The sequence below is a fragment of the Ursus americanus genome, chromosome 8, assembly GCF_024610735.1.
Source record: "Ursus americanus isolate L20-20 chromosome 8, mUrsAme1.1.p, whole genome shotgun sequence".
NCBI lineage: Eukaryota > Metazoa > Chordata > Mammalia > Carnivora > Ursidae > Ursus > Ursus americanus.
Window position 1 is genome coordinate 46,752,638 of NC_142134.1, and position 23,464 is coordinate 46,776,101.

The 23,464-nt window shown below is 38.7% G+C and overlaps 1 protein-coding gene across 3 annotated transcripts in view; it reads left to right on the forward strand.

The window, feature by feature from the left end:
- Positions 1-3,231: 3,231 nt before the first annotated feature.
- The window catches only part of GABRA2 (gamma-aminobutyric acid type A receptor subunit alpha2), a 116,041-nt gene continuing 95,808 nt past the window's right edge, over positions 3,232-23,464 (forward strand). For 2 of the 3 annotated variants that reach the window (XM_045815935.2, XM_045815936.2), the window contains exons 1-2: positions 3,253-3,323; positions 5,900-6,015. In XM_045815935.2, the coding sequence (XP_045671891.1) occupies positions 3,253-3,323; positions 5,900-6,015 (187 nt within the window). Of the gene's footprint in view, positions 3,324-5,899; positions 6,016-23,464 lie in introns of all 3 variants that reach the window. The other variant, XM_045815934.2, reaches the window with a different exon arrangement.

Sequence of the window (23,464 nt, forward strand, 5' to 3'; positions counted from 1 at the left end):
GTAAATATGAAAATAATCTATGAAAATAATCTATGAGGGTATTTACAAAAATTGTGACATTCATAAAAGAGTAATTTTGTGGAGCAGAAAGTTAAGGTTGGGAAGAAACCATGAGCTGTTCAACTTCCATGATCAAAATATAAACAATTTAGTAGTAATATAAATGGCACTGATAGAGATCTTAATGAAGACTGACTCACAGAAATGGAAAATAGGAAATTACAGTAGGAAGTAAAGTGTTCACACCAAGTAGAAGATGTTTAGATTCCCTAGCTGCAAGGTTTTAAATGGCATGCTTTTTATCTTTGTGAATTTCAATTAGACTCTGCAATGGGCAAGTCAGGAAGGGAATATTAATGATGGAGGAGAAGGCTGGGTGGTGTTCCATTCTTCACAGAGCCAGCTAAATAGGAGAGCAAATGTTTGTTTAGGTTGTAGCATATTAAATGCTCATTCAGAAAGTGGTGATTAATAGGTTAAAAAGAACAGCTTGAAATATTTACAATGTAAAGGTTTTACTCTCCTCACATAATCTTCAAAGCAAAGCTAAAATTTACTGTAGATTAGCAGTGTCTGTTGTTATGAAAACTGCACCATCTAGGAAAAACATCTGAATTTTTGGTTCATAACTAACGAAATTGAAGTGTTTGGCACATATTGACTCTGAATGTAATATGAGAAAAACATATCAGCATACTTATCTTTTCCCCCTTTTAAAGTGTCTAACGTTTATAACAACTTCTTGAAGAGCTAAACACCTGCTCTGCTTTGCCTTAGTAGGATGTGCATAACATTCTGTCTTATGTGCAGTACAAAAAGAAAAAGGTCTTTCTCTCTCTCTTTTTTTCTGTTCAAGTTGGACATTTGGATTTTATCTTCTCAGATAAAATAGAAGAGAAATGAGACAGATCAAACACAATACTGAAAGTGTACTATGGGAGTGGAATTACAACAGGTCCCTTTACCAGCGAAAACCCTACATGGGGAAAACCTCAAACCCTGCGAGACTGCGTCTCCTATCCGCCCCGCCCCCCGACCCCCGCCCCAAGAATTGCAGAGACAGTAGAAGCACAGCTTGTACCTTTTTGCTGGGGTGGGGTGGGTGCGGGGGTGCGGGATGTAAACTTTTTTAGAGCTTTGTTGATTGAGTTTGATCACGTAGGGAGGACGCCCGTTAAAAGACGTTGGGGAAAAGAATTGCCCAGAGGGAGCGGGAGGTTTCCCAAGGTGCATAATCTGCAAATGGACTTCGCTGACCCGTTGGAGGGAAGTCTCCAGCCCTCAGAGCTCTGAGGGGAAATTGGTCCTGATTGCAGAAGTGTGAAGGAATGAGTGGTATATCAAGAGGGCTCAGGAAATCAAAGAAACTTCCTGCTGTCTGATTCCACGCAACATGCGTTGAACTTGATCCTGCGTGGATGCGCTGATGACTAAGTCGAGGCTGATTAGAGTCCCCTCGCCCTCCAGCGGGAGTGGTACCTCTTTACCTCTCCTCAGCAGCCACGTCGCTCCGGAACCAGGGGATGTTGGGGGGCGGGCGGCAGGGCGAGGCCCCAGGGATCTACGGCCGCACATTCACACTGCGTTTCCTACTCCGCACCAACACCCACCGGCAGCCTCCCCCCCCCCACGCCAGGAACCTCGGGGGTTCGGGGGAGCCCCGGCGGGCTGCGGCCGGGAGCAGTCCGGGGCGGCGCGTGGGCTTCGCTCCTCCGGCGGGGCGTGGGCGCGGGGAGCAGCGCTCGGGGCGCACGGGGGAGCTTGCCGCCGCCCGGGGCTGTGCCGCCGCAGGTGCCCGGCGGGGGGCGGGCGGTTACCCTGGATCCGGGCGGGGGTGGGGGTCCCTGCGTTCCCGGGAACCTCATTAGCCCTCCTCCCGGGCCTGGCTCCTCCTCCTCCAGGCGTGGGGCTCGTGCCCGCCACAGCCTGCGCGCACCGCGCCTCGGCTCGCGTCCCCCCCCACCCCGCCCGCTCCTGCCAACGCTTCCCCTCCTCCTCTTCCTCCTCCTCCGCCCATCACCGCCACTACGGACGCCTTTGCCTCCATCTACTCCTCGCACCGTGGCCGCCGCTCTCCGCGCTCCCCTCCGGCTTCCACCAGCCCATCGCTCCCCGCTCGCTCGGCTGCTGCAGTCGCGCGCTCTCTCTCTCTCTCACTCGCGCTCTCTCTCGCTCTCCCTCAAGTTTCCTATCTCCTCAGATCAGGGCAAAGGGAAGAAAACACCCGATTCTGCTTGCTGTTTCAGGTAAGGTCGCACACGTCGGTCCCAGCAGGGACCCCTTCCCATTTGCCTTTGCCTCCGGTGCATGCCTTGTCTCCCCCACCACACTCTCCGATGCTCCCTGAAACCCAGGAGGTTCAGGTCGCCTCCTCCTCCCCAGCACATTTAAAAAAATAATTTCGATACTCATCACCAGAAGCGTATCTGCAACTACAATAAGATCCGAGACGCCCGCCCTCCCGCCCGGCAGGCGGCACGTTAGCCTGGCTCTTTTATAGTCTTCAACTTTGCACAGTGTGATTGCCGCTGCCTGCCTGCCGCGGCTGGATCCGGGAGCCTCGCGCTCCGGCTCGGATTGTGGTCCTCGGCTCCGGAACAGCTGTCAAACGCGTCGTTTCGCAGCAGTTGATCCGAACCCGGCTGCCTCCAAGACGTGGTCTTGGGCAAACTGCAGGGGTAGGGAGGGAGGTTCTTTTCTTTTCTATTATTTTAGAGGGAGTGAAGAAGTGAAGACGTGAGGACTGCAGTTCACTGTAATGAAAAGAATAATCGAAAAAGTGGGCTGGCCGCCCCTTGCTTTTCCCGCTGGGGTTGCGGGGGTGGCCTTGGTTGAGGAGGTTGTGGCACCAAGTACCCATCTCTCCTACCCCTTTTCACTCTCCCCTCCGACCCATTCTCTTCTTGAGCTCCTATGTCAGTTCAGGGTCCCGTGTGTTATTATTACGTGTGTGTGAGCACAAAACAGTTTGCTGACGATGGGGCTGGGGGAAGTTCCTGGCAGAGCAAAGTCTGATTATTTGGTCATCTTGCTGTCAAGAGAAAAAAAGAAAGACAAGACAACCCCCCCCCCGCACCTCCTCCACCCCCACCCCCCATCATCACACCCTACACTCGCTCCGCTGGAATAATTCTGTAGCTTTAACTCCAGTTCTCAATTGGATTGACATTCTTTGGGGCTATTTGGATGGTGGTACTGAATGTAATTTTAAGTGTATTTTATTTTTCTTCCATGGCTTTACAAAGAGCGGCAATGAAGACGAAATTAAACACCTACAACATGCAGTTGCTGCTTCTTGTTTTCTTGGTGTGGGACCCAGCCAGGTGAGACATTTATTTATTGTATTTGACTTTTTAAATTCAGGGTAACGGTGTGTTTCTTGAATGCTATCAATGCTGAGGTGGCCTTTGAGAAGCTGAAGTATTTTGAAGAGTCCACTCGAATGAAAAAAAGAGGTTGTATCAGGAAATTGAACTATGAAGTGGCAGAGGCTATAAAAAGTTCACTGCTTCTTGTTTTTAATGATAAAAAACAAAAGTGATCAGAAACATTTTCTTAAAAAAAAAAAAAAAAGAAAGAAAGAAAAGAAAATCTCCAGAGAAAAGACTTATCTTTTGAATGGCATACTCTTGCAAGGAATGGAAGTGGTCAAGTTATATGTGTTTATAACACCAAGATTCAGTAAAATAGCCAACAGTTTTTCTTTAAGCCAAACAAAAGCACAAGCTAAAATGATTTGATTAACTTTTTTCCCCTTCCTTCTTTTTTTTCTTCTTTCTTTCTTTCATCTTCCCTTTTTTAATGGTCTAGGCTCTCTTCAGTCAAGTAGAAAACCCAGAGGATGTGTGAGTCTTTAACCTCTAGGTGGAGGTAGTACACAACTTCACAACCACAAACAATAAAACAAAAGCTTGATTTATTAATCCACTTTTCGTATTAGTGATTTAGAGATCTTTTAGTCCTAAAATGGTTACTGTCATAAACAGTACTTATTTTAAACATGTAACTAAGTTTGTTTTGCCTATGTTCTACAAACATGAAATTGATTTTTATTGCTTTCAGTAACGTCTTAATGGTAGTCTTTTCTGATTTTTATCATCACTGGGCATTTTTTATTTATTGTCTAAATTTAGGATATGGTTTTCAAAATATTAGAGGACTTGAAATATAAGAGTTATAAGAATGTTCATGTAACCATTCCTTTGAAAAATAATGTCTTTATTATATTTTTATTTCCTTTTTAATTTTTCATTTTCCTGTCCAAGTAATTGTCAAAGTATGAAAATACTTTCTAGAATTGAGAAGAAATCTCTTTATGAGGCTTATTTTTAATTGGAAAATAGCTCCTCATTTAACATCTTAATATTGAATTTAGAAAAAAATATGACATGTGATCAAATAACACTTTTCAGTGAAAACCTCTATGTGGAACTTTATGATTATTGTAGTGATTGGTTTTAAAATTAGCTTAAGGTAATATAGAAACTTTTGATGATGGAGTTTTGATGAACTAATTTGCTTACGTAATTTTTAAATGTTTACCTTTGTATCAGTGTTTTAATATTTTCTCTGCCCTCAAGACAATATTTGTTTGAAGTTGGTTACCAGTTTTTTAATGTATCGTGACTATTTTTAGTTACTAGCTGTGTAATCATTTAAATGCAAATGGACTCTGTCAATGATATTTTATACAATACACCTTGCTCAGAATGCAATCACATATAATCTTTGATTTTAAGGGAGTGAACACACCACGGTCAATTAGTAATCATTGAAGATCCTCAGTGCTTAACCATATTTCCCTCTACTAGTTTTCTGTTCTATATTTGACCAGTAATGCTCATGCCAGTATTTTATTCTATTATATAAATGATTCTTTTTTGGGGCCAGTAATTTAAATCTCTGAATCATTCTAGGGGGAAAAAATGGCAGGGAAAAGGGACATTCTGTTTTATGCATCCAGTTGCTGCTGCACCAAATTGCTGGATGTCACAAAATCAGGTCTCTGGCTTTCTGATGGAGAAATAATGGAGAAAATCACTGTTTCTAACCCTTTTCTGGTGATATTTTAAGACCATTTGTTCTTTCCGCAAATTTATCACGCACACACACAAAAGTGGCGAGGCATTTTAATCTTCAGGCAACCCCTATTGCTCTCCTCAGAGACCAGTCAGGAGGGGTACTCCTCCAAGGCTGTGTGCAGCCCTGTGTGTGTTCCTGTTCCTTTGAGAGCCCACCTCCACCGCCTGGCTACAGTGGAGCCTGGAATACAGCCAGTGGAGTTTCCCTGATGTCTATATTGCACTTGGCCATTGGGTGGAGGTATACCCAAAGTAAGGAAATAATCTTGGTTTAAAAGAGAAAAATGACATAAAGGGGGAAAAAAAGGCATTTATGAGGAAGATAGAGACATTTTCTGCCTCCAGGGAGACGATTTATTTTCCAATTAATATTCAGAGCACTGAAGTATTATTTTAGGAGCCGTTTTGGTTATTGTACCTTTCTTACTGCAGAATAACATTACTAATAGTGTCTGCATGTGATCATCTACAGTCATAATAGATTCTAGAGGATGGCTTTTAGACAAAATGAATATTCTACACTGAATGCTAAGTGGTAGAAACCTGAAATAATTTTGACATCAAACTTTCTGATAATCTTGTATTTAGTGTCCATTTTCAACAACATGTTTATCTCCTCCACAGATATGCTGGTATTTATAAAAGTGATAAAAGGAGAAAATGGGTGGCCCTAATAGCTTCGAGAGGCTTAGAATTCAAACCAAGGAAGAAGAGCATGCTGGCACTTGTACAACACACATATGTATATGTGTGTAAGTGTATATGTATATATATACATATATATATATATATATCATCTTGTAAAATTGTCTGTTTAGGTTGGTGCTGGCTAACATCCAAGAAGATGAGGCTAAAAATAACATTACCATCTTTACAAGAATTCTAGACAGACTTCTGGATGGTTACGATAATCGGCTTAGACCAGGACTGGGAGGTAAAAGTAGTTTTCCTTTTTTTAAACTCTCACGAAATAATGCTTTTAAAAGTTATGAGTAATATTAATATTCTAATACATTTCATATATGAATGCATGTATTAAAAAACATAAATAATAGAACGTAAGGTATATGAAATAAATGTTCCTTTTACGCATGCACAATGTACTTAACAAAAGTTTTAAGAATGCCTAAAGTCATATGGAGCCTAGACTTCCTGCATGAAGAGTTCTTAAGTTAGTTTATTTATAATTTTTCAAACTTAAAGTATATTACAATGAAACATTACTGGGCAGCTATGCTTGTATAGTATCTTCACATTTTACAGATGCCTATTTTCACAGCAGTATAGATACGAAGAATTGAGACACATTAAAAAAAGTATCTGGGTTGTATTTCAACAAATACACAGTTTAGGATCCCATGATGCTATTTCTTTACACATACATATGATGTTTCTAAAATGCAGCACTGGTTTGGCATTCTTGAAACTTTCAAAGACATTTTAGCTATACATTAGCTCTAGGCCTAAATTTACTGGACTGTGGCATAGCTTGATTTCAAATTTAAATATTAATTTTCAGCTCAGAAAAACAAATCTGTTTTTATCCATAAAAATAAAGGAAATTAGGCTTGGCCAAAATGTTAATTTTTAAAATATGTATAATTTTAATTATCCTCTAATTATCCTTAGCTAGGTGATACCAAGGAAATTAGGTGAAGGTAAAGTAGATAAAGGTGTGCAATTCCTAAAGGGTTCTGAATCAAAATGTTGTTACTCATCAGTTATAACATGACATATATATTTCCATACATACATTTATCACATGTATGTTATACTTATTTGGATGTTTGGTTTAACCAGTAATTAAAAATTAAGAAAAAATAGTTGAACAATTGATACTAATAAAGATTTATATAATTAGCCAGGTTATTACTGGCAACTTTGTAATATGAAATTGCTTACAAAGATGTGTATTGACTAAATGCCTAGATATTTATGTAAATACTTGCTTTGAAAAATGTAGGTGGTGGTTAATTCTATGTATATTTCCCAGTGTATGGTTTGGAGTGTCCAGGACTCAGAAAAAGTCAGAAAAAGACCCAACTTGTTAAATAATATGCCATTTAATGCTGTTAGTTTTTACTGGAATCCCTGAGAGGTATCTCTCACTTTAAGATAAGTACAGGGAGGAATAATATTAAAAAACATGGCCCATTGTATCATTCAGAGAAAAGTCCATTGCTTAATATACACTTAGTTTTCTAAAAGGAAAAACTAAAAGGAAAATAATATTTCTTCAGTAATTAATATTTCTAATGAGCATTTATGTAAGGAACCACTCTCTGATTCCTGATGTGACAATGAGCCATTGCCAAACTCATACCGTAGAAGTGTGCCTAGCATAAATCTGTCATCATTCATGATAGTGGTTTAAGAGGTAGTTTGCACTAAGGCAGATACTTTTCCTAAGTCATAGATTTTATTTTTTATTTTTTATTTTTTATTTTTTATTTTTTAAGATTTTATTTATTTATTTGACAGAGATAGAGACAGCCAGCGAGAGAGGGAACACAAGCAGGGGGAGTGGGAGAGGAAGAAGCAGGCTCATAGCGGAAGAGCCTGATGTGGGGCTCGATCCCATAACGCCGGGATCACGCCCTGAGCCGAAGGCAGACGCTTAACCGCTGTGCCACCCAGGCGCCCCAGATTTTATTTTTTAAAATAATAATGTGCTGTCAAGAATCTTAATATTTGAGCTAGACCTTGGGTTTTGTGTCTGGGAGTTTTTAGGGCAAGTACCTACGCTGTCGGTGCGTGCTTGGGGAGTAGAAACTACCTGTTTCAGGACGTGGGTCTTGCCATTTAGCTCTTCATATTTCTTTTGTAATATCTCTTACATTCTTTTTTACTTGCATTGTCACTGCTCAGATATGGATCCTTGTCACTTTATTTGGGTTAAGTGACTCTTCTTGGCAGGTGTCTTCTTCCCCAGTCCTTCTCTGATATTGTTCGTATGCCAATATTTCCCAGTCGGATGAGTTTTCTTTTATTCTTACAATGCTTTCCACATACCCCTCACTTTTCTTGATCATAGAACTTCAGTGGCTCCCCTTTGCCTTCGGCAGGTGGCAGGAGTAGAAGAAGGTGGTAGAAGGAATATAGGCCTGGGAGGTCGATAGATCTAGGTGCAATTTCAGTTCCATCCACACACGAAGCTGTGTCTTGGCCAGATAATCTCTGTTTCCTTTCATTTACAATGGTCATGATATATCTACCTTTCTGCTTTATAGGGTTGTTGAGAGGATTATATAAACAAAAAGTGTCTACAAAGCTGGTGCCACATAGTAACAATTCAACAAAGATGTAGTTCTTCTTCCTTCCTTAGAGTCCTAATTTGCCAATCAAGGTTTTCTACATTCTGTTTCTGGGGCTTCATTTTTATTTTGCCTTCCCGTTCATCCTGTACTTCAAAGCATTGGTTCTCTTTCTCTTGCTAATCCATTCCTATCTGCTCCCTTGGCCTTTGGTCATATTCTTTCCTTTCCCTGGAAGTATTTTTCTCATCGTCTCTGATGATCGAAACCCTTCCTTTTCTGTAAAGACCACCTCAACATTGGTCCTCTAGTAAAGATCTTTCTTAACTGAATTGAAGCACCCGGATTCAATTTTCTCTCTGTTGAATTTCTTCAGCGGTTGTTGGCTCTATATTTCATTTGGAACTTATTATGTGCTGGTTTGGATTATTTATTACCTTTTTGTGTGTCTCTTGTTACCTTAACAAGATTGTTAGTTCGTGGAGGCAAGATATTGTATCATAAATCCTCTGTGCTCTTAGCAACTGAATATTGATTTGCATATTGTGGCCATCAGGTAAATGTTGATTGCTTGATTAACTTTTCTATGACCAGTTAATCATCTGTAAAATGGGGCTACTTATATTTAGCTGACCTTTTAATTAGAAGTGTTGAGGCGATAGGTCAGGCATCATGTTGCAGGAAGGTAGTGTGGCTTAGTGAAGACCTACCTAACTTTACAATGTGGAGATTTAGGTAAAATCCCAGCTCTGGTCCTGAGCAGTCCTGTGACCTTGAAATACTCAGCCTCTCTGGGTCCACATCTGTCATCTACAGAGTGTGATTACTCATACTGTTCTTAAAGCATTTGACGAATATGACATACAATGATATACGCAAAGAATTTAGCACAGTGATATGGTAGAGAGTTAATGAATAACAATGCCTAAAAGACTTTCAAAAACTTTCTAAATGTACTGTTGTAAATTTAAATTATTATGATTACTTCTGCATCCCAAATTCTTAGCCTACATGTTCATATGTTATTTCAAATAGAAAGTCCAAGGAAATTACTTGCATCATTATGTCCCAGAAATTAATAAGAAGGAAAAAATGAGTTTGATTCGATTTTAATATATCAAGCTGAACATCTCTATTGATGAAAAATCTGGATAATTAATCTCAATTATTATTTTCTTTCCTTTATAACTTTAAAATGAGTATATAGGAAAGAGCAATCAGTTTTGGATTACGAGTTAGAAAAATTGTTCTTTTTCTCCTGGCTCTACCACTTACTAGATTTTACCCTAGCCAAGTTGCTTAGGCATTCTGACTCTTGGTATTTTCTTTGGGAAAATGGCAATAATGGTATTTTATCTTGAAAGAAGGAGAGTAAATTGAGATTCATATATATGATAAGGATTATACGAAACATTGAGCAATAAAATTTTAAGATATTTTATGATTAATAATAGAGTCTCTTTAAAATTTAAGTTACGTCATGCCACTCAACTGCTCAAAATTCTGCAATCATTTCTACTTCACTCAGAATAAAAATCAGGTTCCTTGTGGTGGTCTCCAAGGCCCTGCATGATCTGACTCCTTATTCTTTCTTTGACCTCCCCTCATACAACTCACCTTGCTAACACTGCTGCAGTCACACTGGCTTCCTTTTTGTTCTTTGAACACACCAGGATATTCCTTAGAGCTTTTTCCCTGGCTGTTCCCACTTCCCTGGATATCCTTTGATCTCACCTTCTCAATGAGGCCTGTCCTGACCAACCAAATAAATACTATAACCTGTCCGCCTCTTAATAATTCTGATCCCTTGTACACACCTTCGTTTTTTTCTTTTTTCCTTAATACTTATTATCCTTTAATATTTAAGATAATCTATTTCTTTATCACTGTTATGTCGATTGCTTATTTTTGTCTCTTTTGCTAGAATGTAGGCTCACTGAAGTCAGGGATTTGTGTCTGTTTTGTTGCTTGATTCACTGATGCATCATCTATCCCAAGCATCTAGAACAATACCTGGCATATAGTAAGCTCTCCCATATTTCTGGAATGAATTTTAATTTAACTTTAATTTAATTTAATTTAATTTAATTTAATTTTATTTTATTTTTACTGTGCTGTCATGAAAAGAATTACCTATAGAACTTACCTGATCCTTAAATCAGTGGAGCAGTTATCATTTAATTAACACACTGAACTTCTCCTGTTAGCATCAGCATATTTTAGGCTGACATCTTGGTGAATTAGAGCTATTATTACACCAGTTACTCAAATCCTGACTTAATGTTAGCCATGATTCTGCCTTGAACTCTGTGATTTTGGGTGATTCATTTATCCCATCTGTGACTTAATTTACACATCTGTGAAATGGCAGGAGAGGATCTACTCATTCTATTTAAATCTCACAAGGATACCATGTGGTTAAAGTAAGTTAAAATTCTTGAGAGATCATAGTGTGAAATACAATTGATAAGCATTAGTATTGTCAGGAATATGAAAAGGATTATTCCAGAAGAACATCTTAGGAGGCAGTGTCCTTTGAAAACATGCCAAGAAAATACTGGTATGTCTTGTGCATTTGGTAGGCTTACATCTTTGTGAGTCTGGAAACCTGAGATGGGCTTGCCTTGATATCTTATCTACCAAGACCATGCATTTAGATCACCTAGAACTAATAACTGGATTAATTTTTCCTCTTGTCTTCATTTTAGTCATTAGAACTAACAATTTGGAGTATCACGCATGGATTTTTACATTCCATAAGAGGCTTTCAAATTGTTAACTAAATAAAAAGAGCAGCATTTGTTTTTTGGACCAATTTTGTGGGGTCATTGGAAAAATGAATGTGTAGACAGGTCTCGTACATTTATGACAGCTAACATCCACAGCGCTCAACAGTGACAACTATTAGAAATGACAAGGCTTGGTATCTAAATTATAGATTCAATCTGGAAAACCTAGATTGAGCACCATGCTTAACTGCATTTTGAAAAGCTCTTTCGAGGAGGTCATCCAGATAGATTTTTTTCCTTCCATGCTCTTGCTTTATACTCTGAAATCTTGAAGAAACTTTATGCTTAAATCCATGAAAAACATGATGTCAGATCATAGGCTTGGGGCCTGAGTGTCAGTTTCCAAGTTCGTTCTTGGATATTTATCTTCAGGTTGTAGAGAGATAGATGACAACACATTTCTATGAATTTTACTGCTCTCAAATTTATAAAAATAAAATATAGTCTATTCAATGAGAGAAATTAATATAGAAAAATCTGATCCCTCCCAGAACCTAAGAGGAATTCTGACCTCAAAATAGCATGATATTACTGTATAAAGTAACGCTTAAGGTCAGTGCCTCTGGATACCAGCACCTTTGGATTTGAATTCTGTTGCCACCATATGATAACTACAGAACTTTCAGCATGCTACTCAATCTCTCCTTGCTTTGGTGTTTTATTTGTAAAATGGGAGTAAAAATATGTGACTTACTGGTTTGTTGGGGATGTAATTTTTTTTTTTTTGACATCTTAATCCTTTGGACAGGGTATGGCAAGCAAAGTAGGAACGCAATACACGTAAGCGTTAATGCTGCTGCTTTGGCATTAGAATGCAATAGAGAGCATCACCCAGTGGTTCGCTTAATGTATAAAAGCTATGACTTTTTAAAAAAATGATAAATTTGTAGTACACATAACCCAGTTTTATTTTTTTAAAAAGATTTATTGTTTTGAGATAGAAGGAGAGAGAGAGAAGGAATATGAGAGGGAGGGGCAGAGGGAGAGGGAGAGAGAGAAACTTAAGCAGAGTCCACACTGAGCGGGGAGCTTGACTCGGGGCTCGATCTCAGTACCCTGAGATTACGACCTGAGCTGAAAGCAAGAGCGGGATGCTTAACTGACCACACCACCCAGGGGCCCCCGCATAACCCAGTTTTAAAGAAAGGAGAGATTGTATATTTCTCATGCAATTAGTTTCATTTTGTAGACACACCTTTGTATGTGTACAGAATCTCTGAAAACAAAGGTAGTCACCAAAGAAGTATGACATATGGGTTGCTCTTTATAATTATTATCATGACATGCAATAATTTGGTATCATCAATTCATGGTAATAAATTTGCCTTTGGGAGAAAAGATATAGTTACAGAATAAAACTTTAGTCTGTGACATTAATGATGATTTGAGGGACATAAAACCAAAAGCGTGTCCATCAACCTTACCTGGGATTGTGCCAGGTACTTGAGTGGCAAAAACTCTGGGTCTTGCAGCAACAGAGTATGTGCCCGATGCTTGAAGGTGTCTTTTGAGATGATGGGTGATGGAGGCATTGGACTAATAGAACATACAAAGAATAGTCTGAGATCTCTACATGCTATTAGAAATGGAGGGGGGAGTGGGTTGCAAGATGAGCAGGAAAAGAGACATTGAGTGTTACGAAGTTCTGGTCTCAGATGGAGGCAGGGTAAACTCCAGGACTGGGGACCCCCCCTCTCCGTAAAGCTGTGAAGTTTGGCATTCTGCTCCTCTTTCAGAGTCTGTGGTTGGGGCTGATGTTCGCAAAGAGGCCCGAGGCAGCTGAGAATATCATCTCCCTTCCCTTTCTGACTCAGCCTTCTGGGGCTCCCTGCAGTGTCTGGAGTAGGCTAACCTTCAGAATAAGCTGTAGTAGGCAAAAGAAGATTTCAGAGCCTTTTTACGCTCTCGGCCACTATCTTCTTCGCCCACTTGAGTTTGCCTAAAGGTCACAGGGAAAGCTGCATTTGATTATTTCATGAGTGAGAAAACAGAAATAAGTTGGGGAGATTTCACACAAGTGTGCAAAAGAGCTTTTCATAAAAGTGTAAAGGATCATTATCGTTTGTCATTTCCTGTCTATTTAAAATTATTTTGTGGGAGGTACAAAAGATAAAAAGCAGAGAGGTACTGGCTGCTTGAAGTGGGGTGCTTTGGGGAGGCTGGAAACTCTGGGTCTGACCTCCAGAAATCGGTTCCTTCAGTTTTGCCTGGGACCTGTTGTACTACTCTCCCTCTGGCATGGAGGTAATATGGGCTTCATCACAGTGCGAGCTCGCTTAAACTAGAAGCATGGTAATGTTATGTACAGTTTTCTGGATTCTTTTTGATATTTTGGTGCAAGAACGTCGTAGCATTTCTGCACACCCTCTCTAACGCTGTGTTGCTTGTTCACTCCCTGTCAGAGAATGGCACTAAGACAGGCTTCTTCAGAAATGGTTAGATTGAGGTAGTTTGCAGAATTCTTTCTCAGTTTGTTGTATGAACTTGTGCACAGCTTGTGATTTACTTTACAGGAAAAGCAGACTGGATACATGGCAGCAAGGGTATGCATTACATTAGATGGTGGCACTTTCTTCCCAAACAGCATCTCTCCAGCAGAATTCAAGGTGACATCATTGAAATGCGTGACCAAGAGAATACTACTCATGTTTTCATAAAGTAACGCTAACACTTTGTTTTCACCTTAAAAAATACTTGATTAGCCATTTTTTCTCTCAATCATTGCTGCTAGAAAAGCATTGCCCTCGGTCTTAATTCTGAGGGATTATTATTTTTGTTTTTTCAGGCACAAGCATGCTTCACTCACTGTGTTTTCTGGCTAGCATTTAAGCTCAGGTGCAATCAGCGTTTCTCTTTTTACCCCCTTAACACAGTGGATAAATTGGACCATAGGCATGACCGATCCATTTGTTTTAGTGTTATTTTTTGATTGCTACAGCTCAATCATATTGTAGAAATCTATATTGGTAGTGGAGATGGCCAAGTGAACAGCTTGGCCAGTCAGCAATTCATTACTTTTCATTGTGTTAACATGCGAAGAGTCAAATTAAATTATTCTAGTATTCTGTTTCTTAGCACATGTCTATTGAAGGCTTATGATTTCCAGACATTCTGCAGAATATAAAGATGTGTACATGGTGTGTTATTGGTCTCTGGTGATTGAAGTCCCTCGGAAGGCAGATAAGGTAGATACGCTATGATTCTCAAAATAACTTGAAGTATTACAACATACGTTCCATTGTAAGAACATGTTATTGAAGTTTTGAGAAGAATTCACTTTTCTTGTACCATATAACCAGAGTTGGCCAAGTTCTGTATCTATAATCATGGTTCATGCATTCAACTATTTCTTATTAAGGGCCAGTTATTTGCTGAATCTTATTTTAAATGCTGGAAATATTTTGATGAATAAGACCCAGACTTTGCAGAAATTCATATCACACCATATTTTCGTTCTTTCTGCCTTTCAAGTGTCCTAGACATTGACTTCTTCCTTTTCTCCTTAATTAAAAATACCATATAACCACCCTATGTTTTCTTTATTGAATGTTATTGATTGTCTTTTCTCATAACGGGAAGAGTGAATTTTGGTTTATTTACTGTCAGCCTGAGAGTTTTATCTGTAGGGGAGTATGACATTCAGAGAGCGTGTCTTTTTGGGTCTGTAGCAGAGGTGTTGAGGGTTAAGTGTAGTATTCTTAGAGTCCAGTTGAAGCTTCTAGACATTTCTCAGTTCTCTTTTTAAAGAAATTCTTTTGCCTTATTTTAAGTTCTTTTGAGCCAGAGATGCGTTCAATAATAACTAGACATTCCTTGTGAAATAAAAGAAATAAATTACATGATGTGGAATGTAATGAGTATTAAGTTTATTTCTTTTGAATTTTTAATGGTCTTGACACCATACAGAATTCTGAAAACTTGTTTTTAACTTGAAATATGTCATCCTTTGAGGTACAGATCTTATCATTTAAAAGTAATGTATAAGAATAAATTAATGTTTAAATCTAAACATATTTCAAATAGAAGTTCACCATATCAAGGGTATCACTTATGATGAGATGTAAATCTCTCAAATTCTCCATAGTGTTTTGCATTTTAAGAAACTTTGATTAAGTAATAGTTTTGATATCTTTGTATGTTTTTATTAGACCTTTGCAAAAAATCAAAAACTAGTATATAGAAAATATGAACCCATCTCCATCTTAGTTTGACGTAAGTTATGATGTCAATTTTTATTTTGTCTTTCTTATGTTCCTTCTTGTTTATTTCAATATTTAAAACATGTTAAAACAAAAGAAAAAATTTCCCATAAAATTAAAAAAATAGTACTATTGTAAGAACATAATTTTAAGAAGTATCTTTATTAGCATTCGGGATGTTAGTTTTTTTCCTCTTTTTTTTTTTCCTAGGGGAAAGAATGCAAAATGTAGCACAGAGATTGTTCCAGGAACATGTGTGGTGACATTCTTTCTGCATAAACGTATTTCAAATTCTTGGAGGATATGTTTAGTTAGGACATTGCTAATTTGATTTAAAACACAATAAAAGAAAACGTATGGCTCTTCTTCTGATATAGTACCCACAGGAAAATATATGTCAAAAAGAAGATACTGCTATTTCAACTATTTTGTGGAGACGGTTAGTAAATTGTAACAGATTTTAGGGATATTTCAGGACTATGATATAATGAGTAGTACAATTGGATTTTGTTTCTGAATAAAAGAGTAGAGTTATGTCACAAGATTAAAGAAGGGTGAAGAAAGGATAAAAATTATAAATGTCTTTTCATAGCATTCCCAAACCTGTATTTAGACTGTTTTGTGGGGATACCTATGGTATCTTATTAAGTATTAGGGAGACATTTGACTTTTATTAAGAAAGTAGAAGGCTTGGGTGCTTTTAGAATGGTATGTGTTAAAAGATTTCTAGGACAGAAAAGATCTCCAGACTTGAATTGGAGGAGTGATTTGGAGAGGAGGAGGGACGTCATGGGGGACTTTTAGAAAAGGACGAAAAAAGAAATAAAAAAGAGAGAAGTCCACTTTACCTCTAATTACTCATAAGAAGATTTTAGCTTTTGAAGCAGAAGATGCTGAGTTACTACCTAGATATTTGGGTTGGAGAGTCCAAATGTATTCAATTATATGAACTCTCTAGAAGCCTTTACAATAGAAATTAACCAAATCAGCCGTAGTCAGAAAATAGGGTAAATGGAACAAATTCATTTTTGTTACCACGATTACATAAACTCTCCAGTTTCTCAAGAAAGGAAACAGTGGGCTAAAATGCCAGCCAGGTTTACATGGAAGATTAGAATGTGGATACCAAGAGAGAGGGAGGCTTGATTAAAAGAAAATGGAATCGCAAGGCTGGTATTCAGGTCGGGTAGAGGAGAATATGGGAAGGTAGACTTAATTAGTTATCTAGGGCATGTAAGAGGATAATCATCAAAGCAAAAAATGTGAGGCTGACGACTGTGCTTTGTAAAATAGCAAAAGAATCATCCAACATGTATTGGAGGAAAAGAAACTGTAGACCCTTAAGAGAGTAAGTGGGGTGGCTTGAGGTGATGAAAATGTCACAAAGGAATGGGAGTGAATGTAGAGCCATTTTAAAGGAAGTCATCATTGGAGCACTCCTGGGAGAACAGCAAGTCCCTTGATAACTAAAAATTAAAACTAAGTATTCTTTCATCGTCTTGAGTAGCTTCTGCCTTAATAATGATAACAGAATTGCAGGATCAAAGATAACTAACAAGAAACTATATATAGAACCATATGACTAGTAGTGCTTATATTAAAGTATGTCGGCATTTAAAATAGATTAAATGTAAAAAAAATGACTCATTATTCTTAAAACATACAAAATCAAGTAATAGTGTCTGAATTCTTAAAGGACCAGGCAGATAAAGTAGTGAGGAGAGTATCTGTAGCAGAATTCTTTTCAACGGACTTTCTTTCAAGATTCCCAGATAATCTGAAGGGCTCTTGAAGGTGTTTTTGGCTGCCACCAAACTGATGGTATGACTCATAACTTCAGTAGGCAGGGTGGGTCATTTAGGATTTACATTATTATCTGTGAAATACGGGGCTGATGAGAGGTCCCATGGGACCCAGTTGCTGACTCAGAGATGTGTACACTTCGATGCAGTTCTGCTTGTTACGCTGGTGCTGCCTGCCTTCATCACTCTCCTTTGACTGCTGCCACGCCCGATCTAGACTTTGTCATTTTTGGTGACAGCTTCTAATATAGGCGTCTTACTGTCAGACATCTGATTGCCACCAGGTGCAGAGAGCAGCTGCAATTCCTGCCGCTGTTGCTGCTGCCTTGGAACAGCTGGGAGGTTAAGCAAAACCTATCAGCAGATACGGAAAGTGGGCAGGTGCATGTTTAAGTGAGTGGATATGAAAGTTAGTGGGGTGGAAAGCACATGTCTCTTCAAATCCCTTTCTTTTAGGGAACTGTGTTGTCGTCTGTCATTTCTATGATTTTCCCCACCTGGTCGGAGAGCGTGGTGTAACACTTTACCTACTTCTGTTTGAGGACATTAGAAGAGGATATAGTAATGCCAAGTGGCTTTTTATAGTGCAAGTTTGATTCCAGTTGGAAATATAGGCGGGAGCAAGCATTGGAATAACAATAAAATATAGGTGAAGGAATGTTATCATAGCCTATATCCATTAGGGATGTGTTTGTCAGAAACGAACAGAAAAACCTATTGACAGTGATCTCAATGGGGGTCAGTTTTTCTCACAAAAAAAGGTCTGTAGGCAGGTGGTTTCAAATGAAGACTGAGCTCTTACATGATGGCATCAAACTTCAGGAACCCAAACTGTTTTTATTTTCCCACTTCCTCTTCCTTAGCATTGGCTTCTGTCCTTAATGCTGTCACCTCATGATCTCAAAATGGCTGCTGCAGCTCCAGCTATGATGTCCACAGTACAGGCTGGAATAAAAGGAAAGGATGGCACTAGCTCTGTTACTTCCTTTCATTTGAAAAATAAACCTTCCCAGCTCTTGCAGCTGATTTCCACATTTATCTCATAGCTATTCCAAGCTAAGAGAGCATCTGGGAAAATTGGAGATCTATTAGAAAGAAGGAAGATGCATTTGATATTCAGTAGGCTTCTAGCAATGCCTGTCACATCTTACTGATGCTAATGGAAAAATTACTTAATTTCTTTGTGCCTCAATTTCCTGCTCTGTAAAATGGATAATATTAGTTCCGATGGTTAGTTTAGATTTATCTGAAGTATTTAAAACTTTAATTTGCATATGAATAACCTGGATAGTGATTGTCAAGATGCAGATTTTGATTCTGTCTGTGACTGTGGAGCTCAAGATGCTGCCTTTGTAACAAACCCCCAGGTGATACCAATGTGGCTGGTCCTGGGGCTACACTTTAAGTAGCCAGGAGGTACTCAGCTAAGGCTACCATGTTGTACAACCCTCAGGGGCCTCTGTAAAGAATACAGTGCAATGGAGAGGTTCTTTGAGTGCTCACGAAGTGGTGGTGTTGTTGTTATTATTATTATTGTTATTACTACTACTACTACTATTAGTCATGGTTTACTCTGACAATTACGAATTCATAATTTCTGTTTCTAAAGGTTGTGGTGATAAACCTTATTTTGACCACAGCATAATCATACATAAATTTATTCCTTATAACGTGCTTTTACAACATTGCTAGTAAATATTAGATTGACCATTAATTCCTGTGAATATGCTGCATATTTTTTAATTTAGTTATCACTAAATTAACACTCTAATGCTACCATATTCTGTAAAGAAGAACATATCCCTGTAAAACGGAAAACACTAATCTCTGATAATGCCATGGTGGAATCTGAACTCTGCTTGATTAAGATGTGTTGGAGATTGCAGCTCTTACTAGTTGTGGCAAAAATAATATTGACATGAATGTTGTAAACTAAACTAGTATAAGTAATTGATGATAAGAAATGAATTTAATCCTTAAATATAGTATTGTGGTAAATAAAATTTTGCCCCATGTGTAATCTCCACGGTAGAAAAATAATAGAGCTCTCTTCTTGTATTTTCTATTTCAGATGCTTCAAAATTTTCTTTTTAGGCAGATAAAAAATGTGATTTCCTTAAAATGTATTATACACGGCTTATATTCGAGTGCCTGCCAGAGACCAGATTATAAACCTGGAGGATCCTAAATTCTTAAAGAACTGATTTTATTTTAATTTTAAAAACACTAAGAGGCAAAGGGCCTTTGCTATGATCAGAAGAGTCTGTGATGGCAAAGCAGTGTATAAAAGCATGAAAACCATTATTTATGTGAAAAACCCCTTTGTTTTTATAAAAGCTCTATGACCTTGAGCAAGCCAGTTAGCATCTCAGTGCCTCAGTTTCTAAAACATGAAGAGGGGGAGACTGTAGCTAAGACCAGCGATGTCCCTTCCATCTAAAATTTCTCTCATCTTTTGTGGCTTATTTCAAGGCAAATAGAGTAGAAAATAAGGTTCTTGGAACAGAAATCTAAAACCAATTTTTTCTTCATTGTAGAGAAATAGAGTATGGGCCTGAATCGAAGCAAGCAGAATTAGGCGGCTGAACCTCTAAAGTCTGGCCTGCCAAGGAAAGTACAAAGGCTGTTTGGTCTTCCAACTGCCAGCAATTAGGAGTTTGTACAAAACTAGGTAGTTCCATTGCCTGAAAATTTCAATTAAGAGCTTCTCTTAAAGCTGAGTAAGGTTTGAATACGAAGCGATTGGTACAGTGACGTAGTGATAAACATACAAAATTATACTGACCAACCTCCGTGGTCCTGAACATTGCCCTGCTCTCTTTGTGGAGGTGATGTGAATGACAGCATCTCTTCAGAGCTTACCCTCCGGGACTTCTCGGCTCTGTTTAATATGATAGATCCACCCCCTTATAGATCTACCCCCTCTTGAAACTTGGTTCTGGTAGCTGGGTCTTGGTCTTTTTCCCCTCCTTTACCTGTCTCATTCTTTGGTTTCTCTTCATCTTCTCTCTTCCTAAATGTGATCCCTTAGGGTCTGTACTTTCAACACCTAAACACGTATCACTTTAATGATTTTCTCAGAACAATCTCATTCAATTCCGTATCCTCAAATATTGACCCATATGTAGATTATCTCTGGTTCTGAAGCTGTTTTCTGGTGTGGATTTGCTTGTCATCTTCCAGATGAACTCCCTTCTACGACCACCCACGGCTTTCAGGAGCAAGTCCAGAGCACTTAAGGTAGTCTCTGCAGACTCTGGCCTCTGCTCACGTTTCTCTCCTCATTTCTCGCTACTAATCACTACATTGCACCAAGTGGTTTAGACCAACTGTTCTTGTTTCCATTTTTATTTTTTAATACACGTGGCTTTCTGTAACCTTTACACAGACTTTTGCTTCTTTTGGGGACATACATTATCCTTTCTTCACGTTCTAGCTTAGATGTCACTACTTTATAGCTGCCTTACAGGACTGTCACCCTTCCACACACGCGTGCACACACACACACACACACACACACACACACACACACATCTCTGTGGAACAAATCATCCATTACCACATTTGGCATAACATGAGTGTAGTGTTTTGTAACTCTGTGTTCCATCTGTTGGAAACTAAGATCTCTCTGCAGGCAGAGATCTGTGACTCCTCCTCTCTTGTTCTAGCCCCAGTACCACGTGTAGGAGGTAGGTAGTAACCGTAATGCCCGTCGAATAGATAACAAACTAATGATGAACTGTATCTTTCATATATGAATTTCTTAAACTTCCAGAAACTAAATTCATAATTTTATCACCTAAAACTACTTTTCATCCTGTGGTTCTTAATGGAGTCCATATTTGTCAACCTACAAGGGCTAAAAATCCATTGAGAACAGTTTTTCAAATTCTCTTACTTCTTTCCAGTCTCCTGACTCTAATTCTGCTGTCCTCCGATACGCAGATAACAACCAATTGATTGGCTTATTTTTTGGTTTAAAAAATAATAATTTACTTAAGGCATTTAGAAATCAGGACATTTCCAATAAAAAATGTGGATGTCTATCTTCTCTTTTAAAAATCGCAGATCTGGTGAACCCAGGCTGAAACTGATGACAGAAACTGAAATAGAAATTGAATTGATGATAGCAGTTGAAACTAAGTAACAGTTTTCTAAATGGAGGCAGTATGGTCTTCACATTTAGCCGAAGATCTCATTTTGTTCATGTCACTCAGTCAGGTTACCTGCTTGGCCAGTAAATAATGTGCTGCCCGTCTCCAAACACTTGCATATGTAAAGCACTATCCTATTTTCTATATTGCCAAATTTTAATTTTTTAGTTAAATTTGATTATGTAATTCTTTTGCTCAACAGTCTTCAATGATTTTCCTTTTTCTCACTTTCCAAAACACAATCTCCAGTCTGTATAACAGAAATCAGAATAAAGGGACCCAAACTCTATTACTCCCTTGGGCTGGGCAATAAAAAAAATGAGTTGACATTATGGAGACAAGACCTGAGGCATGGCTATGCATTTTGCGAAGGTGGCTGTGTTTTATCTGATTATTGCCATATAAGTATTTGAGATAAGAGTCGCCAGATATTCTAATTATTTTTCAAAAGTAGAAATACCAATTTTTATGAGAAGTTTCTTAATTTTTAAAGGCCAACCAATTCTAATTCAATCAAAACAAACACAATCTTGTGTATCCTGGACAAAATACACCTGAGTATTAGTTTACAGCCTCGGGACCCAAACCAAGAGATTTTATAAAGGTTATGAAGAAATCATTTGGGGAATTTGTTAAATACAAATTTAACCAATCCTCAAAAATTTGGTCGGTTTTGGTTTGGGCCCTGGAGTGCATTTCATCAAATGTTCTTGATTCTGATGCAGGTGTCTGTTTGGATTCACTGGGTGGAATCATGTGTCTTTGAGTTTCTGTTTAAAAATGATGGTATCTTCTTCCATTCTCTCGTAGTACTTTATTTGTGTCCTTTTAATTAAAAGTGAGAAATCAGTGTGTATGGTAAGATCAATCTGTTAATAGACGAGTCTGGTCGCATTTTCCTCAATAACTTGAAAGAGGGGCTTTTGTGCCCTACTCTGCTGAGCTAGCTGTTACATAGGGTCAGAGACCTGGGTTTGTTCCTAAGTTGATTCGTCTGAATTAACTGGCTTATGCTGTGGTAATAACTCTTAGCTTAAAACATCACGTTTTATTTCTTTCTCACGACCTAACACTGTCCACTGAAGGTGGATGGGTCTGGAGGGGTTGGGCTCTCCTATACATCATCCTCACTTAGGGTCTCAGGCTGATAGATTTCCACCATTTAAAATATTGCTGGTCACTGTGTCAGGGAAAGAACACATGGTCATAGTGTTCTTTAGAGCTTCTGCCTGGATGTGACACTGTGTCACTTCTACTCGGATTCATTGCTCAAAGGAAGGTATATAGACATGCTTAACTTCAAGGGTGAGGAGAAGTACAACTCAGAAGTAGACTTGGGGATTCTTGGCAGCTTAATGACCACCACGATCAGCAAGAAGTACCCCATTCTCAGGGTGCAGCTCATCTTCAGTAGTCACAGCTAATACACCGTGTGCTGGCACAGGTCATGTTTTGTTTCAAGGTATAAACCTTGTGAACTATATTTTGTGTATTACATACGTAGCATGTTTATTAGTTAATTGTTATGCTTTTTTGACAAATTGACTTGATATACCTTCAGAGCCTTTCCCAGGTCCCAGGAATAAAGAGCTTTGCCACTTGAGCTGTAAAACCATAGCCTGAATTGCAGGTACTTAGAAGGAGATAGTCTTTGAAACGTTAGCCTGAAATCTCAAACCTCTGTGACAGTGATTGCCAGGGAGAGTGGAATTAAATGGACGAGGAGCAGAGGACATGTCATTCCAGTTTGCTACTGTGTCCTCAGTGGCTGGCGTGGTCCCTAGAATTCATTTTTTGTCAATGATTATTTATTTATACGAATCCAACACTCCTATATGTAAAAATACATAGACACAGCCTTACTTAGGACAACTACTGATTTTGGGTTCTCACATACATTTTAGGCATTTAGCAATCAGTTTTATCTTTAAATTTTAGTGATTCAGACTTCTGACATTGCTTACAATGAGTCATCTCTCTCAGAAACAATGTGGATTGATCTATGTGTTCAGTGGCTGGGCTGAACGTTGAATGCAGTAGCACATAAAATTAGAGCCATTAGGATGGGCTTGTACTTAATACAGGGAAATAGATGAACGCACCGGCCCTTGCTGTTACTGAACTGGGGGGCTATACGAGCCATGATGGTGGACAAAAGGCTACATGGGTGCTGTTGTCTGCAGCG